This window comes from Siniperca chuatsi, linkage group LG16 (genome assembly GCF_020085105.1).
Source record: "Siniperca chuatsi isolate FFG_IHB_CAS linkage group LG16, ASM2008510v1, whole genome shotgun sequence".
Classification (NCBI taxonomy): domain Eukaryota; kingdom Metazoa; phylum Chordata; class Actinopteri; order Centrarchiformes; family Sinipercidae; genus Siniperca; species Siniperca chuatsi.
Window position 1 is genome coordinate 9,141,209 of NC_058057.1, and position 21,273 is coordinate 9,162,481.

At 41.0% G+C, this 21,273-nt stretch overlaps 1 protein-coding gene across 6 annotated transcripts in view; it reads left to right on the forward strand.

The window, feature by feature from the left end:
• The window catches only part of ccdc85cb (coiled-coil domain containing 85C, b), a 47,386-nt gene that overhangs the window by 14,926 nt on the left and 11,187 nt on the right, over positions 1–21,273 (forward strand). For 3 of the 6 annotated variants that reach the window (XM_044170076.1, XM_044170078.1, XM_044170077.1), the window contains 2 exons: positions 17,387–17,466; positions 18,806–18,847. In XM_044170076.1, coding sequence (XP_044026011.1) covers positions 17,387–17,466; positions 18,806–18,847 — 122 coding nt within the window. The remainder of the gene's footprint in view (positions 1–17,386; positions 17,467–18,805; positions 18,848–21,273) is intronic. The other 3 variants (XM_044170079.1, XM_044170080.1, XM_044170081.1) reach the window with 1 other exon arrangement.

A 21,273-nucleotide genomic window follows, 5' to 3' on the forward strand; every position in this document is an offset into this window, starting at 1 on the left:
CAGTTTATGTTAAACATAACTGTTATTAAAAGCAATAATTAAGTTAGTGAAGTGGATAAATATGCTGACATCATTCTTCAGCCAGCAGCATTTTACATTTTAATAAGCCATTATTGTGAAATTAAAAAGTAAGGCTTGCATCTTTCTTTTTGGTCACCGTGCTGACACCACACAGATAATCAATAATCCATGCATTCCACATTGCATGGGCCCAGCACACGTTGGGTGAAAGACGGTTGAACCTGGACAGGCCGCCAGTCATCACAGTGCTGACACACAGACCGACAGACTAACACATTCACACCCACGGGCAATTTAGTTAGCCTTACCTGCATGTTTTTAGAGCAAAGGAAAACTCTAAACGGAAAGGCCTCCACCATTTGAAAACGATGAATTAAGTACAATTTTTAAGCAAGAGATCTTGTGGACAAAGAGCTAGCATATGTTTCTGTTTGCTGATCTGGAGCTTTTACAGTTTTTCAGATGATTTAGAGGTTTGATAACCCTCGATTTACAAAAAGGCATAAATGACTAAAGGCTTGTTTAGAGCAAGTTAGCACTGATTTAGTGTCCCTACAAATTCAGAATCACTATTATTTAATTATAAATGTATTAGAATTTGTCCTTGTTTAAAATCTCCACAGACAGTATATTAACAGCCTCTCCCTCCCTTCTGCCTTTGTCACACTATCTCTTCATCAATGGCTGTTTCCTCTACCAGTTTCTGTCAGTGATTTCATTTTGGCCCTCGCTCCGTTTCACCATGGAACTGTTAGTAAGATCCAGTGAGTCAGAGGGCCCACCTGGTCACTGCTGGCTCATTCTGATCTGTGTCACTCACAGCTAATGTGAGCTGACACAGCAGCTTCCAAAGGACAGCTGGCTCCGCAGCACACAATGGAGGCCATGCAGTGTCCATCCAGCTGCGCTGTCCAAGGTAAAGTTAGTCTGGCTTTTGCTGTTGACTCATCTCTAGTGCCTTTTGACTGTGGTTGCAAAGGTTGCCTGACTTTTAGTAGACAGACAGCCTCGCAGAAAAGAAGGACCGGGTGTTAACTTGGCAAAAACAGTCGCAAATAGTACAGTTTTGAGCATTAGTCATCCAACATGGATGACTAATGCTCAAAACGTTGACGCATATTGTAATATCACATATCATTAAATGTCTATGGCCCTGTTAAGACCTGGTATCTCGGATAATATCCAGACTGTGTGTAGATGCAGCTGGGACAGGTTGCAGTTCACACCTGACATAAAAATGTATCTTCAAAATAAAATGAAAATACTGGCCGACAGTCATTTTTGGCCAATGAATGATGGTGTCATGTTTTGAAGTTAAGAGTTAAAATTCATAATATTTGATATATTAAAGCAATATATTAGTTTAAAGGAATGTGTGGTCAATATGTGCCGGTTAGCTTAGCTTAGCTTAGCGAAAAGACTGAAAACAGGGGGAAACAGCTAGCCTGACTCTGTCCGAAGATATCAGCACCTCTTCAGCTCACTATTTAACATGTTACATCTTGTTTTTTTTTTTTAATCCATACAAAAAATGAAGTGTAAAAGCGACAATTCGCCATTTTTACATTTACATTTCTTGGCAGGGACCATTGCCAGGCAACCAGCAGAGACTTAAGGAAGTTACTGGTCTGCAGATTTTTATTCTTTTAGACAGAGCCAGGCTATTGGTTTCCCATTGTTTCCAGTCTTCGCTAAGCTAATGAGCTGCGGGCTGTAGCTTCATATGTAGTGTACAGACACGAGAGTGGTATCAGTATCACTATCAGTATCAGTCTTCTCTGTCTGCAAGAAAGCGAATGTGTATTTCCCAAAATGTCAAACTATTGCTTTAAGGTTCACAATCAGTATATTAGTTAACAACTAACCAAGCTAGCTAGATTGTGTCTACTTGAGTGGGCTGAATGTTGCTTCATCCAACATGATGGTGATGGTCTATAACCAAATTGTTAATTTTGGACATCTTGAAATAGTCCTTTTATGAAGATTCAGGACCGGTTTTGAGGGATTCATCAAATAAAATGTCCTCTGTCTTTTAAACTAATTACCCAGTAGGAGTGTTTTATTCAACCATCTCCTACAGTTCAGTGGCTTTGGAATCCAGTGGCAGCATATCAGCTTCAGCCACAGCTATAATTTTCCAGTCACAAACAGTTTTATTTTATAGTTTGGGAGCACATTTTGCTGTTTTGCATTTCATTTATGGGACCCAGACTCCAAAAAATCTTCAAAGTCTGCGGCTGTTAGATTGATGAGGCCGGCTTATAATTCTGCCCCGTCAGAGGATGTCTCAAACCCAACTGCATCTGCAACCACCCTGCTGTGTAAATGATATCCATGCATCATAAAGTGAGAAACTTGAGACTTGACGACCTGATAATGGGGTGTCAGGGAGGTCTAATATAATAAAATTACCGGTTGATGAGTTTCCATTAGGCTTTATGAGGTATTTATGTGTGTGTGAGATGGAGTCCCGCTGTACTGTAGTCTTCATCAGATTGATTCAGGGCAGGTTAACCAACTGGCTATAAACCAATAGTCTCCTAATGGAATTTGTTCCCCTCATTCTCCCTTCTGTGTGTGTGTGTGTGTGTGTGTGTGTGTGTGTGTGCGCGCATTTGCCCCCCCTGTACAAGCTACACTAATAAACCTAATGGCTATAAAGTCAGAGGTGGGGTTTAGGCCTATTAAAAGGATGGACTGTTTCAGTGCTGCAGTGGCAGTTATGGAATCTGGACCCTTATGATACCACAGCACAGTGTATAATGACATTTAAAACCCTCCCTATGCACTGCGCTACCGGATATATATAATGCCATAATCCACTCCATCATCCGATCAAATGTAATGCCCTCATTTTTAAACTTGTTTTACACGGGCAGGAGCTGCAGTTGTAAATGTCATTATTGCCCTAAGGGTGGAAAAAGGGTGGATGTTTGTAACAACGCTGCTGGATGAAGCCATTCATTAGCTGCAATTAAATGTTTACTGGTGTGATTAATCTCTAACATGATTGGAGCTGTATTAGGTTGAGTTGCAGCTTGTTTTATTGATTGTATACTTTGAAGAGCTCTCACACACATTCTGCCAGTACGCTGTGTGTAGGTGGGGGACAAATTATTATTTTACCTTTTAATTGATGCAGTCGAAGCTAGACAGGAAAGGGGGAGAGTTATTTTGTTATTTTTTCATCCTGGTGGTCAGGACCCCTCAATGGGTCGCAAGATAAATCTGGGGGGTTCCAAGATGATTGACCTTATAACAAAGCAGAGAAACAGTGAAGTACTTTTGTTGCACAAATTTTTATTTTTTCTGACTTTCCTCTAATATTTGTGGTTTTTCCTGTGAATTAATCAAATTTACCTCTACAAAAATCAATTATTCTGTGAAGGAAAAATTGGTTTGCTCATATACATAGTAAACTGTGTGTGCCTTGCGAAAGGGATTTAGTTTACAGTAGTTAAGTTTCCATCCAAATGTAGTGCAAATTTTAACTATTTCCAGAAAAGTCAGCTAAATAAAATGTTAATTAATGTGCCTTTCCATCCACAGTTCCAAGACAATAATCCATTATTTAGGTAGAGTAAATGTAATAGCTACATAGCCTAATCCAAATATTTTACCAACCTGTCAGAGCAGTAACGTGCCATCTGTGTCTGCCCTCAGTCCTCTCTCAGCGCTCTCCAACAAGGAAAAGCTAAAGCTACACCAATGGTTATCCGTGTTTAGTTTCTTTTTTTATCTGGAGCATCAGACACTTTTCTTGGACTCTTCTCAGGTTTTATTCCTATAGTTGCTATAGCCTACTTGTCACTACAGTTGTTCCAGAGACATGTAGAGAGAGAGTTGCATCAGCTCAGTTCAATTTCAATTCAAGTATCCTTATTGGTGTGACTGCATACAATACAACAATCCACTGGACCCTTATTTTTTATTTATTTATTTATTTTTTACAGCAATGGCAGATTGCGGAGCTCTCTACATGACTCTGAGTTGCTCCCTGCTTCCGCTCTGGCAAATCAAATCAAAACCAAACCAATCATTGCTGGTTGGCGTAAAACGCATCATTACCTGTGCGCCAGCGTGTGAATATCGCCACAGACACCAGATTTAAAAACCCTGTGCACTGCGAAATACAGAGAGATTTTCCTGGCGGTGATAGGCTTAATCAGCATTGTGCGAACTTGTTTGGAATGTAACGGATGTATACACAGACGTTATATGTAAAAGTCCTGCACTCTAGCTTTAATTTGAGGAACATTACAGTCTCCTCATCGCTCCACACAGATCTGATGTTTTCGCCTGTCACCATTTTTTGTTACTTCAGTGACAACTGACGTTTAGTCACATTTGTCATGGTTTATTCGCTGAGGCTGTTTCCATTGCACTTTGTCACATTTTGTTTTTATCGATACACCAACTTATCCCCGTAGCGGGGAGTTATGCGCAAATTGAAAATGTGCATAAACACAGGTGGTTAGAAACACACTTAATGATAGGAGATAAAGAAAAGAAAATCGTCACATTGGAGAAGCTGGATGATACAAATGTTTGGCAACCACAAATTACTTTTGACAATTAAGTGAAATTGTTGGAGGGCACACTGTGTCCCAGGTCTATTTAAACTGGAAAAAAATTAGACAAGATTAGACACCTTGGAAATGCTTGGCAGCTCCGATCAAACAGAAGACATGTTAAGAAAACATGTTCTTGGTGCAGCCCATCTCTCAGCCCAGCAGACCTAATGTTTACATGTCGGGGCTCGTAAAGTTTACCTCTTGAAAGGTCACTGGCATTTACGCTCACTTGACTCTTCCTCTCTGTGATGTTTCACACCTTTGACTCCATCTTTCACACTCACAGACATACATAGATGCACATGTGCTTTTCTCTGCATGAAGCTGCTTGCCGTCGGCAGTGTGTGCGCAGACACTTGGAAGATTAAAATGTTATTTTGCTGCTGCTGCTTCTTACAAAAAGATTATATGTTTTTAGGGGTGGGGGGGTTGTTAGCGCCATGTCCCTGTTTGGATATGTTTCAGACTGTTCTGACCTGCAGAAGAGGGTGAGGATGTCTGCGACTCAAAGCCAGATACATAGGTCACTTTACGCCAGTAGGGCAAAGTGATTTTGAGTTCAAAAGTCACTCAGAAAACTCCCAAGGGATAAATTCAGTGACATGGATAATGAGTCCCGGCTAGCCTTGTTTTCGTTTGTATTGGAGACCTGGATGTAATAGAATTCCCTTGGTTATTATGCCTTTTTCTGTCCTGTCTGCACACTATCCCTTGTCTCCCTACCCCTACCGTACGTACATCTCGCTCTCATTCTCCTGTTTCCTTTCTAATGGCCTCTTTGCCGACAACTGTGGAGCACTGTCGCCTTCGCTTAGTTTCACCACATCTCAAAACGCTGTTGTCAGGGCGAGTCAAAGGCTATGGAACTCCAGTCCAACATCAATCCAATTTTAGCCATGGTTGGGATGGGATAACTGTCTATCTGGGCAGCTCTTATGTAAGATCTATTTCTCTTTGTGGCAATTACTGTGCTAATAGCCCTTTCGGTGATCCCTTTTATCCGTCAGTGCTCGGTTAATAGTTGGTAAAGCTCCAGATGACACCATTGAATGGAGGGGTTTTTGTTTCTCCGAGTCGTTTCATTTGAGAGGCTTGTCCTCGTGCTGTTAGAAATCTCTCCATTAATTTCACAGAATATGCAATTACTTATATTGTTTAGGTTACATTAGAAGGTTATTCTTACTAGAGTTCTTTTACAGAGTCATTTGTCTGATGTCTTGCATGTTGTCACAGGTAATGCTTTGTTTAGACATATAGTCAACCAAAACACCAGAGCAAGATAGATTTTGTCAGCACAAAAGTAGAGCCACAAGTTGAATCTTGCCTGCTTCCCCTTTCTCTCTGATTTGCATTAGAATAAAATCGGAGGCGGTTATTATTCATGTAAACAGTAATGAAACCACTAGATGATGTCACTGGAAAGAAAAGGTTATTTTCTCTGGATTGGAAGAAGCCCCGGATTGCAGATTGCATCAGAACCCACATGGCAGATGGGATTTTCAGAGGCCGATAATAAAGGGGTTTCAGGGTTATACTTATTGAAGGAACATTCTCTGTATTTTCCATCTAACTGCTAGCTGTTCGACTCTGCATACATAAGCACAACCTTTGCCAGCTCAGCAGTCAGTCAGACAGGCTTTTAAAGGAACGGAGAGGCATGCAGATTTATGCAAATGAGGTTGCCATGGGGTTTGTAGTGGTGAAACCGTGGTAACGGGGAGAGGAATGAGGTTAAAGAGGGCCATGGGCTCTGGGAGGATGTTCTCTACCCACAATGCCCTCTGGTATTTGTTTACACACTGCGGTGAGTTGTGGGTTGTGCGAGGTAAAGCCAGCCATCTCTTAAGCATCTTCTGCAAAGCCTTCTATGGGTATCATGTTGATGACATCCAGATGTTTATAGGCAACATATCTGTGTATCTGTTAAGTTAAATTGTTGTTTTAGTTTTGTTGAAAGGGGCATGGTTTAACTTGGTTTAAAGTTAACCAACAAGTAAATATTCATAATTCCTGCTAGCAAAACAAATGTAATCCCCACAACAAATCATCCCATCTAAAGAGCGTGTGTGATACTGAAATGTATTTAAACAAGAGGGATTGTGCAGTTTTGTGCACTGCTATTTAAAACAAATAAGGGATAAGCACTGTAGCATAGTTATTCCACAGTGATTTGCCACCATGTTCTTCTACGCAAGCAGAAAATCTAACTGGTTGACTGATCTAGGGGAATTTAGTGTCCCATCCCTGAATCAGTCAAGAGTTATGACCCTTGACTTTCAGTGTCAAGGGCCATGAGTGTCACTGAGTGTGACATAGTGAGTGAGAGGCTTTTTAGGTCTTCTTGGAATAAGAAAATACTGAACAGAAGATATTGTTCACTTTAGTCTTAGTACACCCGTACCAGATGGCTTTCATGGACTCCATTTTAGTATTTACCCAGTAGCTCAGGCTCAGTATAGCATTATACTCTAGTCAAGGTATGACCCATTACAAACCTGCTCTAAACGTAGTTTGGGTCCTGACTTTATTCTGACTTTATGGTAACACAGGGTTGAAAGATGGTTAAGAAAGGTCATCTGCAACATAACGTAACATATATGACTGGTTTCCCGTAGACAAACAATAGCTCATAGCTAATCCATCTTCAAATGTCACTAATCTTTTCTGTTTTGTTTCACAATGAATAGCCACCATACGCACACAAGGACAGTAATTAAGGGTGCAGACCAAATATAAACCCACTGCTTTGATTTCATGGGATTAAACCCAACTGGCTGCCAGATTGCCATTCTTCTAGCCTAATCAAAAGATTAAGGGCATAGGGCACTAGCTTTACAAGAGGCCCGATCATCTACAAAACAAATAAGCTGTGGCACTGCTGTTTGATTGTTATTTTGTGGTCGAGCAACGCATTTTGTTTAAGTTTTGACAAGCAGGGTCCGAAACTAACACCCGCCAAGTGTCAAATGCGGGTAGTCACGTAATAACAAATAATGCTGACAGTCTCTACCGCGTTTTGGTGTCATTTACGGTGCGCTGCTTCTGTCGTGACACTACCATATATGTTTTACTCGCGTCTAAACAGTGCCGCGAAACTGACCGTCTGGAGCGCTCCTAGTTTCGCGGCACTGTTTACCGTACAGGACATCAGATACTCTGCTAAACTATCACTTGCCGCCGGTCTGCTGCTGCAACCCGGTATCACGCCAAAGCGTTTAATACACACGCCGGTCCACTGTGGCAGTGTCACATTTTGCCTCGCGTAGGCGTGGCAGTGTCACGTTTTCAACACATTCTCATTCCGCGGTCAAGTTAGCAATAATAAATATGCAACGTCTGGTTAGACTTTCAAAATAAAGCTTGCTGAGAAACATTTCAGGTGACGGTTGCAGTTTGGTTAGGTTTAGGAAAAGATCATGGTTTGGCTTCCTTAAAACAATAAACGTTGACTATTGGTTTCACACGGGAAATGAACCCCGGTCTTCTGTGTGAAAGTCCTGTGTTTGACCCATTACTTTTATATTTGATCCTTAAGTACATTTAATTGCAAATACATATATATATATATATATATATATATATATATTAAAATAATTTAGCTTGAATGTACTGAAACAAATATATATGTATTATATAATAATATATATATAATATATATGTAGTATATGTGACGCAAAAAGACAATTTATTATTTATTTCGGTAAAAAAATATGCTTGGCCGGTGGATTTTTTCACCAGTCCCATTGGCCGGTGAGTCAAAAAGTTAATTTCGGACAATATTGACAAGGTTTTTGACAAGTTTTCCATTGTCACACAAATATCCCTTAATAATGTTCACATAATGAGTGAACGTGTTATTTTTAAATCACACATTAACACATTGGCTCATACGTATGTGATCACAGACGCGCACTAACATCGCACATACACAGACACATTTTCAGCCAGCCGCACAGAGCTGCAGGCGTGTGAAGGCGTCCGCTGACCCTGCAAGGGTGGTGACGACGAGTGGAGGAGACAGGGGAGGGACGCATCACTTTGCTGGACAGGATGTGTGATAGCAACGAGACACACATCTGTGTTACTGTCTGCTGGAATGCCTATAAATAAATGAGTTCTCTCTCTCTCTTTCTCTCCCACTAAGGATGTTGATATACTGATCAATAGCTAGACATTTACACAGATTTACACTGGTCTTCAATTTCCACTCAATAGACAGTAACAGGCTTACATTGTTAAAGTGCCCCAGCTGACCTCTACACAACTACATACATAACATGCTGTGGTTATTGTGTGTAATTAAGTTAATAGTGATTTTTCATCAACATCTCCCTGTTTTATCCAGACAGATTGATATATGTTAGGAAATATGAGAGGAAATGAGGTTCAGCCTGGATGCAGGGAGCAGGAAACGGGAACAGTGAGCACCTTTTTTGTAATGTGTTTACACTGAACTCTTCTGGACAAATGGGGAAAGGATTTAATAATATCTCTGTGTGTGACACCCCATCTAAGTTCCTTTACTGTCTGGTTGAGAAGCTGGACCATAATTTCTAGGGAATTTCCACTGCAGCAACTTTCTCAGGGGATTAAGAACTTTTTGAGGAACTCGGGAACTTTACCTGCGTTTCGACAGAGGACAACATAATATTGAATTCCGTACAATATCAAATAAGTCCCTGGTCTGAGGGTAGCACTCTCTGACTGATTAGACTTGAGAGGCTTTTGTCAGGTAAAATTTCCATAGTCTGACCTTGGCTTTAGATTAGGGCTGCAATTAACCATTTTTTTCATTAGTGATTAATCTGCTGTTTATTTATTAATTTTATTAATAAAGTTGTTCCTTATAGTACAAGTGTTGGAGTTTTGACCTCTTCAGACTTTTCCCCTTCTCCATGCACCTTGGAAGTAATGACTTAATAATTGATTATCAGAATTGTTGCCAGTTATTTTTCGGCGATCGACAATTCATTTTCTGTTGTTTGAATGTAATTGGTTAATCGACTAATTGCTTAAGCTCTACTTTAGATTAATCCAAGGCATGAAATTTAACTTTTTTGTTAAGGTGCTAATTTAAAAAAAAAACTGGTCACAATTGAAGTATTACTCTTTAACAGTGAACACACAGCTTGTAAATTCAGTATCAGTATGTGGTCAAGGTCCAAGGTCCCCTCACAGCCAATCAGCAGTCTTGTTTCCACTGTCGGCCCAAACAGGGCTTCACAAAACTATGATACTGGCATTATACACAAAAGTGTACTAAATATTTAAGCCACTAAAAACTCCTGAAGGCAAAATCTCATCATCATATGGTCTGTTACTTCACATTAGTGGGAAAATGCATTCAGTGCTGAGTTAAAACCTGACTGAGCAGTCCTTGGTTGTTAGTAAGCCTCTCTTGGCCTTGCTGTTGACAAGCGGCAAATGATTAAAAAGCTGATTTCACCTGGTCAATGTTTGAAGAGTTGTTGATACACACACAAGCCGTCCCTTTTGAAGTGTAATCCATTTGGCACTTTAACTTTCACACTAGTCACTTAGCATGAGTTGTCTCTCTTCAAGCATAAAGTAATATTGTGCTTTTTTCACACGCAGAGACACACGCTTAGAAACATTCACATGCACATGAAAAAACATGTCTTTCTACACACACACACCAGAGAGTGCGTGGGGAGGTGAGGCGCTCTCTCTCCCTTAGAGCGGGTGCCATGTCTTGTCAGATGGGGTTAGCTCCCCGCCAGCTGATGAGCCAGTCGAGCCTTTGAAGCCCTTCCAGGGGCCCGTGGTTTACGTGCTTGGGTTGCCAGGTTCTGCCATCCTCCTCATTAATGCAGCATGGGTGCCCACTCAACTTGTTGGTCTCTGTTCCTCCGGTCGGCTTGCCCTGGCTATGACCGAGTGCTGGGCAGCCAAGCAGAGGAGGCACACACATGCACACATAGACACACGCGCTGGCATGCTGGCCAAGCACATGCATGCATGCACACACACACATACAGTTAATAAAGACACACAAGAAGGGTTGCAGGTACAGATGCAAGTGCGTAGGTGCATTAGACCCATGCAGAAATGCAATACATAACACATACCTTCCTACACCTGCACATATGCACACATCATTCCTCTGCTCTTCTTTAGAGTGTGTTGGTTGGATAGTAGAAAATACAGAACACAGAGCTGAAACAATTAGTCGATTAGTTGAAACCCCTACCCCAAACCGCAATTGTCCAATCATACTATAGCTTAGCAACCATAACTAGGCATGGCAGGCCTGTCAAGCTTTGCATTCACAAGCTCTTCAGTGTTAATTTTCCCCAGACTCATTGGTTAGTCATCATCCTTTTCTCTTGTAAAAGTGAAACATACTGTTTTACATGGTTCTCTTTTTAAAATGAGTCAGCTGGAAACATTAGAAAGTCAGCTGGAGATGGTGTTTTCAACCACCTCACAAAGTTAGCATTAATGAGCTAGCTAGCTACAGCTGATAAAACGGTTATTATTTTAGCTGCCATTGGCTAGAAATGAGACAGACAGACAGACAGAAAATTGCTCTACAACAATTAATATAGTTAATTAATTGTTTAAGTAATTTATCAGTTGGTCAGACAAAAACAAGCAACTGCAAGCATCACCTTGGGCTCTGGGTAGTTGTGATGGGCATTTTTCACTATTTTCTAACATTTTATAGACTAAACAATCATGAAAATAATCAACACGTTAATAAGTAATCAAAATAACTATTATTTGCAGGCCTAATGTAACAGCAATCAAACTATTCCTTTCCCTCAGACCCGGCTCACCTGACTGGCACCCAAGTCTGACTAGAGGCAATGGTGCCTCTCTCCTTCTTTGTTTTCCTTCTTCACATCCCTTTTCCCTCTCTGTTTTTCTTCTTTCCCTCCTTTTTTCAGTTTTTAAGGTGGGGCCTCAGTCAAATTCTCCAATTTTTCTAGAGGTTTTTTCGAAGAGATGTTGTTGTATGATAAATTAGACTTTCTGTAGCCAGTGAGGTCCGATTTCATGGAATTCACTGTACTTTGACTTGGGTGTTGGTGCAGAGAAAGGAGAGGGAGACTGTTTAAACTGTTCCTGCTCTTTCTTCAACATCTTGAGGTAATTGACCCAGCCTCCTGCTTTGAGTACACATACTCACTCACACACACACACGCAGTATAATCACAGATGGGTTTAAAAAAACCCTCTCTCTCACAAACCCTCTCGTTTGCTCTCCTTCCCACACACACACACACACACACACACAGTCACCTTAGACATCCATGCAATCCACATGCATTCCCCATCTTACAGAATCTATACATAAGCACTCATTCATACTCCACACACACACACTCACATCGCTGAGAGAATATCCATGTCTCTGTGCTAAAACACTGCGATACAGCTGTGAATAGGACATGAAAGCCAAAGCCAAGCCAGGAATAATAAAAGCAGAGTGATTTCAATTCACTGCAGGCTTCTATGAGCCATGGGATCTGACTCGAAAACATAAGGGAAGCCTGGTCCTTTTTACCCATACAATTTTACCAAAGCTACTTTGATGTAGCAAAAACCTTGGAGTCAACAGCGTGGAGGCTGGTTTTGCTCTATTTGTAAAATTCCTGTCAGTCTCAGCTAAATGCCCAGTGTAAATTTGTACACGTGTGGTTTAATTTTATATCAAGCCATCCTAATTCTTGCAGCACCCCCTTAACCAGCATGCCTGACTCCATGCTTTACGCCTGTACTTCCTAATTTGCTCCAAAATGAGTGGCCTGCCTTGACCTCCAATAAACTCAGTCCCAACCAATGCCCCATACTGGGAAACATATATATAGGGAGAGCGTGACAGAGAGAAAGAACAAATGTAGAGATGGAAAGGCAAACTACAAATGTAAGGAAGAAACTGCTATTGAAAATAACCCAAAATATTTTAAAGTATGTTATCCAAAATCAAGCATATAAAGGACCATACCAGTGGCTAATCATGTTTTAGCCCATTTACTACTAATCACATATACTAATCACATAAACACAGTTTTTCAAACACACTTTGAAAACAATGTTGCTACAGTTAAGAAATGTGAATGTGTTTTTTCTACCATTCCAGGAAACCACTGGTTTCCATTCATTTTTGTATGATATTTAAAGGATAAGGCTGGCGGCATTCTATTTTTTTTTTTGTCATTCTCAACAAATCCCATGAAAAGACCAAAGCCAAAAATGCATAGTTTCTGAGTACTTTCTGACTTCCCCAGCCTGTTTATATCTCTCAGCCCCAAGCCCATTTGTTCCTAATGAAGACCTAAATCTTTAAAAATGGCTCACAAATATATACTTTAATTTTTACAAAAAAGCTAAATAATTTCCTAAAACAGCTGGGCATTGTCGTTTTCAGCAAATGTTACTCAAATAGGAGTAAATGTGGGATTGACTCAGTGTCCATGTTCATTGTCTTGAAAGAGCATGTTACCCAGTGCAGCAGTGTGGCTCATCTGTGTTTTTAATAGTTTTTGAGAAACAAGGCCTATGGCACAGGAATAAGATGGCTACACAATTCATTGTTTGTTTTGGTCTTTTAGCAGAGGCCGCTGCTATTCATATCATAGGGAAAGGATTACAAACCAATGGCTGCCTAGATTGATAGAAAAAATACATCCAAAAATCTAGAACTGCACAGCATGCATTTGAAAATGGTCAGCAAAATGTAATGTACATATGATTTGTAGTTAAGGAGCTTAGACTTGAAAACACACTGCTCTGGTCCTTTTAAGAAGCCTGTGATGTGGATTTGACACAACTAAACCAACTCAAGGACCACTTACTACACAATCTTCCCTGACAGATGGATTTCCTACCCATGACAACTGAGCAAATGTGATCCAGTGATGAAGCCTGTGTGATACGGGTGAATGCTCCGGAAACAGATAGTGGATGCCGAGCTGGGATTTGTCAAAGTAGTATTTCCGAGGTCAAGAATGAACTTTCGTGCTTATTTATGCAAATCTTTAAAAATACTGTGGTTGCTTTTTACCTTTAACACATCAACAACACAACACCTTCTTATGCAGTTTTAGTTCTACAGTTATCTGAAAAAACTTGCAAACAGTGTGATGCTGAGTAACTGTGGCATGGTGCAGAAGCAAAGTGAGCTGTAATGGACAGATGGGGATAGGATGTTTGGAGCACAGTGGGAGACAAAGAAGAACCAGTTGAGGTCATGACCTTTAGAGGATTGCACCAAGTTTTGGGGAGCTTGGCTTTCATTCTGTTTAACGTATGGTAAAAATGAGAAAACAACCCCTCAAAAAAGTTAAGTTGACCAATTGACCGGTCTCCAAAATATTTGCAAACCTTTTTAAGAGCAGAAAATAAATACAATGGACAGAGAAGTTAAAGCAGAGGGATTTAATAAAACACAGACAGAGAGGGAAACAGGGAGTGGAGCAGAGTTAAGGAGGGAGTGGCCGTTGGAAGTGGGTCACAGCAGCACTGACGTGATACAAAGTGATGTGCAGAGAGGGGGACGGACTCGCGTCACCTTTTGTCCTGCGCACACACACACACACACACACACACACACACTCACATACACCCACATGCTCTCACATTAAGATACATCAGCTCAGTTCATTGGGTAAACAACACTTGTGCAGAGGTAAAAATAGCTTACTTGTGCATTGTACTGTAAGGACAAGGTTTCCCCTCCCTCTCTCTGTATTGTTTACTGCTTAGTTGAACACTTTTACTTTCCTACTACTTCACAGCGCCTTGTACTCACTTTATCCGCTCTTAAGATCGCATTCAGGTTATGCATAAGGAATAATGGCCTCTCCCTGGGTGCTTGTTGTGTATAAAAGAGTGCAGAGCTGAGTTTTGCAGGGTAATTATTGTGGCTCGGCTACGCGATCCCCGTATGATCTGTAGCTCTTCCTCCAGCTTCATGGAGGAGCAGCGGAGAGAGTATGTGAAGCCGGCGGGATGGAGGGGATGAAAGAATGGAGGAGTGGCAGGGGATCCAGGGAACAGTTTAATTGCCTGACCCCTCTCCCACCAGGATGACTCTCTGGAGCCGGGTGTTAAAGAGAGGGTGACGGCTGGATTCTCCCTGCAGATCCCTGCGGCTCTGGGCATGTGTACAGTGTGATTGTGCATGTTGTGTGTTCCTGTGAATGTTCCCACAGTAGATATGCGCATGTTTAAGCAGGACCATTTAATCATTTCATGTGTGATGCGCTCTGAGAGTGAACATAACCCCCTATAGCACATCAAAGGCTTAGAGATGGGGAGTGGAAGGGAGACATGGTGCTGTGGTATGTGAAGACTCAGACTGCTCATGACAGTGGGATTCCTCACTTTAGCCAATTTTGTGTTTCTCTAGTCCAATAGAGTATGCCTGCACTAAATATCAATATTCATCTTTGATTGCTTATCTTGATTTTTGTTTAAGTAGTTCTAAGGAGATGAAAAGCCTGACAGACTCAGATGACTTGTGAGTTTATTGGATTAGTGATGGCGAGATCTCAATCTCTGTAAGTAATCTAAATATACACACAACTGAGGGGGAAAAAGCAACCCCCTTCTGAGGCTTCTCTCTGTTGTTTGTGTGCTGGTGATGACTGAAGGCTGAGGAACCTTCATCCTAATCGGCTTGAGATCTGGCCGCAGGTCAGGCCAGCAGATGAATCCAGATTAGGGGGTCACAAGGCAAGAAGAGAGGATTACCAGCTCTGGCCACTGCAGCCTCCTCCTTTAGCTGTCCAACTGCCGTCTATCCAACCAACTGACAGCACTGTCTGTACTGGCCCACCTAAAAAGTCAAGGGCCAAGACATCATTCTCAGGCAGAAATCTAGCTCCATATTTTAACCTGGTTTCTCTAATCTATTACCCTCATTGTGGAAACTGGGTTTCTTGTTTCACATGATGTTTAAGAATTCAGGGTCCTGCAGAAAGCTGACTATAACCTTCTATCTTAAGTGTATATAAACATGTGAAACAAGAGTGCAGCTATTATCTGTGACTGTGTGTGTGTCATTGCAAATCCACCGAATCTAGGCTGCCCCTGAGTGTGTTTTTAATATTGGATTTGTGCAGAATAGCGCCCCCTGGTTGCAAAGTGCTGATCAACTAGATTACATGAATAACAGCCTGGTTAGACTTGTTAGGGTCAGTTAAGTATAAACAAACTAAGGTCAGAGTTACCTCACTGACCTCACAAGCTGTGATTTTATGTGTGAGTGTGTGTGCGCACAGTACCCTACAGCAGTAGCTTCTCATCTGCATCTTAACTCAACCCAGCATTTTCATCAGAAAACCTCCCCACCAGCTTTATTATATCTCCTCATCACCCTCTTCACTCTCTGTCTGTCTGTACTTCCACTTAGAAAACAAAATAAAATAAAGCTGTGTGCACAGTTGGGTGCTCCCAACTAGTAGTCGGAGTGTGATTCCTGTGCGTACTTCGGCTTTGATCTCACTGTAAATTAAACATGCCTTTTAAGATAACAGGCTCTGTGCCACCTACTGAGTCAAACTGCACCTCCACTCTTCACACAGCTCCTGTCCCTGGTTTGAACTCAGTAGAGTTGATTCATGTTAACGCAGAATGCTGCTTTATCAGGATCAACAACAGTTGAGGGAATCTCTGTGGAGCAATTAGGTGACATTTTGTTTTCAGGTGTATACAGCACAGAGACAGTTTTCCAGCAAATCTCAAACATAACATTGATGTCTGTTTTGCAATGAATGAGTGGCACAGGAGAATGTGGGCCAAACTGGGAAATGGCCCCAGTCAAGTACGAGGTCAAAAGTTAGGTCAAGCACTTCTAATCTGGGTGGGAACACTCAACGCTTGACATTAGGCTACAACTAGTTTTTTTTAGCACATGAGGGCTTTGTTAAAAGCACTATACATGGTAGATGGATTTGCAGAATAATACTAGTAGTAGTTAGAAGTTTTCTGATTAGTTGTAAAGTGACAGACAGATAAATCGCAGCCCTTCATAAATTATTTATCTGATACTTTTTTGACTATCAGGGCCTCTCATTTACCTGCTGATACTTAGACTAGAAATATAAACATGTGGTCCAGTATGCTAATTCATAATAAGCAGTTTGTACAACAAACAGCAAAATCAGACCTCTGTGTATTGTTTTTGGGTTGCAAAATAATTATTTTAAGTGAAGGGAGTTTCAAAATGGAAGATCACTGTTCAATAAAAGGGCAAAATATTGTACATATTTAAATTTTATACTTAAAGGTCCAGTATGTAGGATTTAGTGGCATTTAGCGATGAAATTGCAGTTTGCAACAATTCCAATACTGCTCGCCTCACCCTCCCCTTCCAAGCGTCTAGGAGAAACTACGGTGGCCGCGAAAAATGCGAAAGGCCCAGTCTAGAGCCAGTGATTGGTTTGTCCATTCTGGGCTACTGTAGAAACATGGTTGTGCAACATGGCGGCCTCCGTGGAAGGGGACCCGCTCCCTCTGTAGATAAAAAGGGTTCATTCTAAGGTAACGAAAACACAACAATTCTTATACACTAATGAAAACATACTATATATTCCATTTCTGCCAATGGCAACTCCTAAATGTTACATACTGGACCTTTTAAACCATGATGTAAAACGCCTCATTGGAGAATGAGTTTTTGGGTCTCCCAAAGTGCACAGTAAACTTTCAAGCTCTATGTGGTCCTTTAGCTCCAGTGGCCGTGCCTGCCTGTTTTCCTTCTGAGGTCTTTGAAATGCTAATGACTTCTTCCCTTCTTTTCTTCTCCCTCTCTCCTCCAGATTCCTCCTCCAGCTACATCAGGCAGCTGGAGACTAAAGTGCGGATCCTGGAGGACGATAACAGCAAGCTTCTCTCACAGGTACACACATACAGACACTGTACATATTGTACTTGTAAATGCTACTGCATATCGCTCAGTCGCTATTAGCCCAGTCCAGTACTATTTGAACTTATACCCTCACTAAAAACCTCTTGTGCAACTTTCCAACTCACCCAAAACATGTGATAGGTTGCTGTGATGAGATAAAGTTGTTGCCTGATGCCTCTGTGAAGCCACCCCCTCACAACAGCCTGCCTGTTAGTTGGAGAATATGTTTATCCATGTTTAATTCATGGGGAGTTGGTTAGCTTCAGTAGCGAGCAGTGAAGTTAGCCCCCGAGGCGAACTGTGGGAGCAGAGGAGAGATGAGAGGAGGAAAAAGGAGGGGAAAGAAGCATTAAGTGACGGTGACAGAGTAAAGCATTTCTCCCAAAGTTGACCTTGCTCTGACTTCTCTCAAATTTGGAGGATGGAGGGCTGAGTGAGTGGAGGTGGTAGTGTGAGAAGGAGGGGGTGGATTTCTAGTCTGGTTCACTCGGAGTTCACATGTCAGTCTGCTTAGGTGTGTCTTACATACATGCAACCACAGACAGTGGAAATCTACAACTGAAACATATTCATTGGTCATGTTACGGGGATCAAATTGTGGAACACTGAAAGTTATGGCTCTTTAATTATTGGTAAATATTCATACATTGTAGTCTTTAATACATGATTTGTTCTGTTTTATGATGTGATTCAGTTCATTTGAATGCAAGTCAGGCTGCAGACAGTCGAGTTGGAATTTCACAGTTTGAATGGCTTTTTGATTCAAAGCCTTTATTCTTTTTTTAAAAGTGATTTCTCTTTCTCCCCAATTATCTCCCAGCAGATTCACATGTAGGCGAAGAGTGTAGGCTGAAATCACTGATACGAAACCTAAATGATCCTCATAATTAGCCCTTAACTGCTACAATTAGGTGCTACACATTGTCTCACAGCAGTCAAGACATATAATATGACCCTGCTTCTTGAAGTCGACTAATAGTCCTTGTTCACATTTACATTCAAGTGAAAGTTTTTTTCTTTACTTTTAGATTTGAGGTTGAAATGAGTACCACTGATAAAACTTAACAGTAGTAATAGAATAACACTTAATAATCTAATTAATCACACACAATTAATTGAATACTACAAAATATAGGACAGTTGTGTTGCCATTAATCAGAATAGTCCTCTAAAAAACTTAAAAGTCTTGTGTTTTCTGTGTTTTTACAGTATCTTCATCTTATGTGGAGCCCAGGATGATTACAGTTGCTACCATTGCTGTTAATAATGGCTCCCAATAGACAATAATCAAAGAATGAACCAATACGCTATTATGTTTTTCTCTCCCTAGGCTTATAGCCGGTATAGTTTATCACAGATACAGACGAAAAAGGTAACTTTCTGAAATGTCACTGTTTGTTGGCTCCTCTGCTGGTCAATCGTTTGAGCCTCTTTTGCCTTTTCACTCTTTTATCTGTTTGGTGGTGGGACTTTTTCACAGCTTTAAGCTTGTTGCTTTCTCATATATAGAGGGTGGACACAATAAAAGCAACACCTGTACAATGCAATGCACTCTGCAGTAACGTTGAAGGGTATAATGTTGAGTTTAGGTTGACACTTTCACGCAATTGCTGAATCAATTCTATGGTTAACGTTTATAGGAATAGTTCGGCATTTTGGGCAATGTGCTTATTCGCTTTCTTGCTGAGAGTTAGATGAAAAGATTGATACCACTCTCATGTCTGTGCGCTAAATATGTAGCTACAGCCAGCAGCTGGTTAGCTTAGCTTAGCATAAAGACCGGAAACAGGGAGAAACAGCTAGCCTAGCTCTGTCCAAAGGTAAGAAAAGTCTGCTTACCAGCTCCTCTAAAGCTCACAAATTAACACTTAATATCTTGTTTGTTTAATTCGTACAAAAACCAAAGTGTAAAAATGACACGTTGAGGTGGAGTCTCTGTTGGTTGCCTGGCCAAGAAATGTCCCACACGTAACCCTCTGCAAAACCACAATTTCTTATTTACTTCTCTTGTTACACTTTTTTTGTACAAATTTAACAAATGAGTCATAACGTGAATTAGTGAGCTTTAGAGGTGCTGGTACGCAGATTTTGTTACCTTTGGACAGAGTGGTTTCCAGTCTTTACGCTAAGCTAAGCTAACCGGCTGCTGTCTGTAGATTCATATTTATCGTAAAGACGTGAGAGTGGTATCAATCTTCTCATCTAACTCTCACATAGTGAATGAACGATTTCCCAAAATGTCAAAATATATGTTTGTGGCCACATTCAGGTACTTGTTGTACCTAATATTTTGTCTGTCAAAATACAATCCAATACAACAAAGTGTGACCTCAAACATTTCCATAGAACTGAATCACCCTTGTGGCAAAGTGTCAGTGTTATGAGCCTAAAAGAATTGGATTGCATTACCTTATAGAGTTGTTGCTTCTGTGTTCAGTCACTGTTATGCGCTGCTAGCATGCTATGCTAATGAATGAGCACAGGTGGCTCTGCTTGTATGTGGCCTATCTTGGCAAGAAAGCCTTTCTCTGTCCTTGGAGCTGTTTTGCACAGCGCACTCAGTGTTTGGTACGAGGTACCCTAGGTGAATGAATGCTACATTGTGCTTTGGTGCATAAATGACACACGCTTGTCCTGGCTTGTCGGGACGTCTGGTGGGATGAATAATTTAAGATACAGGGGCAAAACAGGTAGATCCAGGTATCAATAATGCATGGCCGACAACTGGTGTGTGAGCGCAACTGAAGAATGAAGGAATGTCTGGAGTTAAAAAATACTATCTTGTGTCATTATTAAACTTTGCTTTCCATTAAATTGTAAGATTGGTAATGAAAACACTATTATTAAGATTCCATTAAATAATGGAGAAAATAAAGATGGAGTTTACTATTAAATTTGACTCTTGTGCAATAACCTACTTACCAATGTGTCTGAATACTAGCAGGTGCAATTGTTACAATGGATTAGTTGCCCCAATGGACCTATTGCCTAACTTCCTTTGTTATGAAACTGGCCCAGTGGAGCTTGTGTTGAGCCTGAAGGAAACAATAGCCTCTTATTGCTGGAATGTTGACCCTCCAAACCAGCTTGGCTGAAGGATTTTACTGTACTAAAGGGAGAGGGGAGGGAGTTAACAACAAGGTCCCATGGTGAATATTAACAAGGACCCACGTGGCACAGGTGTAAACACAATGAGAAAAACCGGTATGTGTGCACGTGCACACCCGCGCTCATACTCAAACACGCCCAGGATTGGAACATGGTTTAGTTACTGTTGCTAATGTGGTTTACAGTCATAACAGTGGCAGATTTACCACTCGAAATTCTTAGTAACCTTTGAAACAGTTGGTCCTTGATTTGAGGCAGAACTAAACAAAAGCAGGTCTCTCATTTCATGACACCTATTAGCTCTAGCTAGCTTGCTAATTAAGCTAACATTTTCTCTATGAGTTAGTTGAAAATGCTGTCTCCGGCTGACATTTTACTGTTTCCAGCTGATTTTTAAGAAATACAAGAACGCTCTTAAATATGATGGCTACATACATCATATTGTGCCAAAGCACTGAGGCTGAAGCCTGCAGTCCCAGGCAAAAAGTTAGCATCCTTACCCCACCAACTTGTGATCCATATAAAAGACACAGAAATAAAGAAACAGCATTGTTGCTGTATTGCAGTGTAGCGCTAGTTGGTCCTAGTATTTTAAGCATGTTATGGAAACATTTAAGGTCAGACTTTACCCAGTGTCTAGCACAGGTTACTCAGATTAAACGGATTCTGTTCTGTATTCCGCTAAATTAT